Source organism: Leishmania panamensis (assembly GCF_000755165.1).
Source record: "Leishmania panamensis strain MHOM/PA/94/PSC-1 chromosome 14 sequence".
Taxonomy (NCBI): domain Eukaryota; phylum Euglenozoa; class Kinetoplastea; order Trypanosomatida; family Trypanosomatidae; genus Leishmania; species Leishmania panamensis.
This window is the reverse complement of record NC_025859.1, coordinates 444174-449528: the sequence shown is the minus strand read 5'-3', so window position 1 is coordinate 449528 and position 5355 is coordinate 444174. Positions and strand designations below refer to the sequence as shown.

Genomic DNA, 5355 nt, shown 5'->3' with positions numbered 1-5355 from the left:
CTACACCAATGACGCGGCCAAGTGCAGAGTGTACACGTACCCTCTCGCCGTACTCGCGAACAGCCACTGCCCGTCGCAGGAAAAGAATACAGAGCTGATGGCCGCGCCTACAACGTCCGCTTGGCCCAGCGAAGCATCTACATTCTCGCTGTCGACGACGTCAGCCTCATCGTCGTCACCGTCAAAGCCAAAGGTGCCACCACCGGCGGTGACGCCGCCTGCTCCCGCAGCTACATCGCTCGGCCCTGAGACTACCCAGAGGACGCCGTCCGATGACGTGTTGCCACGAACGCGATGGCCTGCTTCACGCAGCGACACGGTCGCCACAGGTGTAATTATGCTCGTGTTCACGGCCCACACGGTCACCAGCCCGCTGGCATCACCGGCAGCGAGGACGCCGGGCTTCGTCGGTGACCAGCAGACGCTCGTCACGGCCGAGGAGAAGCCCTCGAGCGGGGTGACGGAGCGGTCAAACCAGGCGACGCAGCTGCCGTCCGTCGCCGCGGAAACGACACAGTCACAACCCCGCAGACCGTTGGCTGCCGTCTGCAAAGACATCGAGACGATGCGACCTCGGTGCGGCTGCAGTGCAGGAGCCAGGACACGGCGCGCTGCCGTGGCGGTCGCTAGTGATGACGATGACATCGCGGCGAGGCGGTGGTACATGCCTTGTTCAGGAACAGAAGCCGCAGCACCCGTGGGGTACTCGAGAGAGCCTGTCACAGGCGTCGGCGGCGCGGCACCTGCGACGTCACGAGACGAAGCGGTAGAAGCCGCTGCGGCGGTGTTCGGGTACGCCAGCGTGGCGGTGACATCGAGTGTCCCAATAACTGTCGACGAGGTCGGCAACGGACGTGGCGGGCCGTAGTACTGAAGCTCGATCGACTTCGCATCCCTATTCGCGCCGACGAGAAGCGCACCAGAGGTGGTGCCAATGAACACCTTTGTCATGGCGTCGGTGCCGGCCCGCTCCACGAACTGCGCCGTTACCCCAATACTGCCCATCGGCTGAATCCCGAGGTACGACAGGTAGGACGCCGTTGGGTGCAGCGGCTGCAACGCTGTCCAGGTGCACACCTTGCCCTCTTGGCTGATGGAGTAGAGACGGTGACAGCTAGCGTCCCCGTGAATCGCCATGCGCAGCACCGGGGCCTGGTGTGCCTGCGGCGACGGAAACGACGAATGGACTGGTCGCTGGGGTGGAAGCAGGAGAGTTGTCGTGGTGCCCGTCGTAGCCAACGCCCGTTCCAGCAGCCGGCGCGGCTCCATCTGTGCCCATACCTGCCCGCTGGACCACTGCACAATGCGGCCACACCGGGTCCCACCGAGCAGCGTCGACGGCTGCAATGGATGGGCGAGCAGCGTCGTCACTTCCGAGTCGCACACGAGAGGGAGTAGAATCACAATGTACTCGGGTATCGCTGTTCTGTCGCCGCATACGTTGCTCATGAATCCACCACCAGGAGCCGCTGTAGCTCCGGTAAAGGGGGCTTCCTTTCGGGGAATCGTGCTGGCAGGAAGAGGCACGAGGAACCACGTGAGCACAAGTCCGGGAGACTCCTTCGCCACCGCCAGGGCCGACTCCATCGTGGTGCGCGGCACGGTCGACGGTGTGGTGAAGGAGGAACCCCACAGGTACCCGCAATCCATGGAGGTACGCACCCCCGCAGCAGCCGCAGCAGTGGCACCGGCGCGCTGCAGGGACGTCCCGAGAGAGGCTCCACCTGTGTTGGGCATGAACGCCGGGTCCAGTGCGCTGGCGCTCCTGCGATTGTCCAGCCCCGCCGGATCAGCGCCGCCATGGCAACGCATATTGATGAACAAATCACCGCCATTGCTGCCGGTCATCGCAGCCTGGGAGTCGCACGATCCGTATGCTGCTGCCACGCACACCGACCACACCGTCGACGAGGACATCGTGGCAGCACTGCCCATTCGTTGAGCGACAGCCTCGCCGTCATAGGGCACGAGGTACGAGGCGGAGTCCAAGATGACGCGTCGGCGGCTACGTTCGACAGACCCGGCCACATCCCCGAGTAGCACAGAAGGGTTGAAGCCGCAGACCAGCTGTGTCACCGCATCCCCAGTGTCATCCCGCGTTGTGACACGCATGCACTTTCGTAGGAAGTCCCAGCCCCCAGAGGCAGCCAGACCCCCCTTTGTTAGAGGTGCGGCGGCGACCGTTGGGGTGAATGGCGGCAGCGCTGATCGACGAAGCGACCCAGCAACAGGACGCGCAGTGGGAGAAGTGTCGGAGGAGTCGTCCACAGCGGAGCACACCGACGTGCTCTCCTTGCTGACTGACACCACACAAATTGATCGAGGCGAGACGTCCCCGTCGGCGGCGGCAACTTGCGCCGGTGAGGGTGCGATGTGCTTACTCGGGGCCGCTGCGCGCCCCTGTTGTGCAGCTGTGGTAGTCGGCGAGACCGCCGTGACAGGCGATGAGGCTGCAGAAGAGGCGGCAGTGTTGGCGGCGGCGGCGGTGTGAGTCAACGGTAGAGGTGACCGCCCTCCATCGTTGCGACTACCACCCGGCGGTGGCAGTGCCGACTTTGGCGAAGACATGGTGGCTACCGCAAGGAGACTCCTCGTCAAGGACGTCGAGCTGCTATCCGAGTTCGAGGAACGGCCTGAGGTGTACTGCTCCACTATTTGCTGCTTCGCTTGCCGGGCGGCGCGCAGCGCCTCAAGCTGCTTCCGCTTCTCCGCAAGATCCATCGTAACGGTGCGGCTGAACGCGTATTAGTGGAAAAAAAATAAAAGGAACAGCGAGGTAGCTTCCAGAGGGATGAGGAAGAGATGTGAAAGTGTCGACCCTAATCTGAAGAGAGACACAGTATGAGAGGAACAGTGCTGTCGGAAAAGGGAGGAAAATAGCGTGCAAGCGGTCGTAGAGGGCACTCAGAGACCCTCCGCGGAGGGAAGCGGGGAGATGGAGAACAGGGGAGTGAGGTGCAGTTCGGGTGATCAAGCAGAGAGTCCAAATCGGAGCCCTTGCGCAGAAGGCAGATCCAATGAAGTGAGAAAAAGGGGGGAAGAATAAGAAATGACTAAGATAACGACGAGGCCCGAAACCACGCGAGGGGGGCGGAGGGAAGCAGAGAGCATACACGCACCTACCCACGCACACAGACAGAGAACCTCTTCCCTCCCCCTGCCCGCCGGCTCTCCAACAGCCGAAGAAGGGAAAAGGGGAGAGAAACACACGGGCCCACGTGAAACAGCGACCACGAGAAGACCACCCACGCAATGCGGATAAGGAGAGCAAGGCGAGGGGGCAAAGAGTGGTCTCTCCTTGTCCACCTATGCGCGTGTAGACCCGTGTGGGTGTATATGTGAGAACAGGCGGTTGAGGCAGTGGTGGCAATGGTGCTACACAAAGCGCGCGCGATTTTTTAGCTTTCTTGGATGTGTTTGCTGGTTGTCCTTGTCGCCGTGGAAGGGGGGGAGGCGTGACGATTTCCCTTGCCCCCGTTGTTTCGCGAGCAGCACAAGTGAGAGAAAAAAGTTGACTTCTTTCAGAGAGACACACCGCCGCGTGATGAAGTGCGCCAACTAAGCCGATGGCTCGCGGTGATTTGGTGGATGACGAAGTTGCTCACTCTGCTGGCGTTCGCGTGGATGGGTGTACGGGTGCGACAGTGTGCATGTGCGTTGGAAAGTGAGGAGGGAGAGAAGCAGAGAGAGACGGAAGGAGATGCGAGGAAGGACAGAGAAAGAGGGTGAGTGGGTGGAAGAGAAGCTGCAATGTTGAACACTGACTGCACACACCTACACGAGCGATGAGAAAGGCCAGGAGAACGATGGTAGGCCGCATGTACAAGTGCTTCTCTCTTGGTCTATGGGCCAGTGATAGACAGATGAAGCCTGTGCTCACACAAGCGAGAAAGGAAAGGCGCCCTTACCCCTCCACAGTGATCATATCCTCAGTCATTGAGGGCCTCGTCGGGGGAGGGGAAGGGGGAAGCGTTGGCGAGCAGGTTGATCCCCTCTCACGCCTCGACTATGCAAGAAGCAACCATAGAAACTAATCCACCACTCACCCCTACGTGAAAGGATGGGCCCTTTTCTTACTGTCGATGACATCCAGCTCACCTGCTCACTTATGCAGTCTACTGTGTCGAGGTAGGGAGAGAAGGGAGGGGGGGCACACACGTCGAAATGGGCAAAGGCTCGAGTACCACACGCGCACAAACGTGTACACGAGGCCAGCGTATGGGGAGTACAGGGCGAGACCACAGAAAGACCAAAAAAAGAAAAAATGCGCACAACGTTCCAGGCGACGACCCCTCGAAGGAGACGAGGAAAATAAAGATGAAAGAAAAAAAGAGCGACGCGCAGAGAAGGAGGACCACAAAAAACAGCAAGGCAATCCTCTGGAGATGCATTAGGCGTAGCGCAGAGGCACACCCCTGCGGGAAAGGGAGACCGGGTGTACGCTGATGAGGAGCTGCGCTAGCTTCTCGCTGTTGTCCTTGGCAACCCATCGATATGCACAGAGCCAAGAAGCACAAACGCCATCGCCTACGTACATCGCTGCGCATCTGAGCACAGAGAGAGAGAGAGCGCACGTCAGGGAAGATAACACGAAACACAGATTCAAAACAGAAAGAAACGAGAGAATGACGCTCAAGTTCATCCATAAGGCCGAGCTCCTTTTCAATCGACCTCCAGCATTACTTTCGCCACAACGGAGCGAGACAGAAGAAGTTGGAACATTCAGCCTTTCTAAGATTTCCTCATCAGGTGCACGTTGAACATAGCAAAGCACACGATTCTGCAAAAAAATACAAAACACCTCCCACGCTGCCCTCTCCACATCCTTCGCTTAAGCAGCATTTTTCTGCAACGCCTTCAAAGCCGTACGGGTCGCCTTGAAACACTCCTCTACCGACTGCTTTGATGTCACACCCGGGCCCGTCACGACAACGCTACCCAGGTTCTCCCTCCGTGCCTCAAAACGCGCATCCAGCCTTCGCCGTTCGCCCTCCGAATGCACATAGCCCTCCTGTAACTTTGCTTTATCCTTTTCGAGCTTCCGCTGCGCCCACACCGCACAAGCAAGTTCCTCAGACAAACGGTTACGCTCCTCATCAGCAGCACAGAGCGCACTCTTGCATTCACACAAACTCTGTCGAAATTCATTTATTCCGGCGGTCAACATGGCAGTCATCTCCTCAGCTTTGGAGAAACGCTCTGCAAAATCTGCCTTATCTTCAGCCGCTTGAGCAACAATCAAAGCCAAACCATCCCTTTCGGCAGCAATGGCACCCATCTCATTCTGCAAAGCTTCATTAACATCCCGCAAGGCAGATAAAGCGTCGACTTCACCTAAAAGAGAATACTGAAGGC

General features: G+C 59.0%; 1 protein-coding gene across 1 annotated transcript; it reads right to left on the bottom strand.

Moving 5' to 3' along the window:
* Positions 1–2568, bottom strand: LPMP_141100 (hypothetical protein; the record flags this gene model as incomplete). Its single annotated transcript, XM_010699039.1, has 1 exon — positions 1–2568. The coding sequence occupies one exon, from the start codon at positions 2566–2568 to the stop codon at positions 1–3; it is 2568 nt and encodes an 855-aa protein (XP_010697341.1).
* Positions 2569–5355: the final 2787 nt, after the last annotated feature.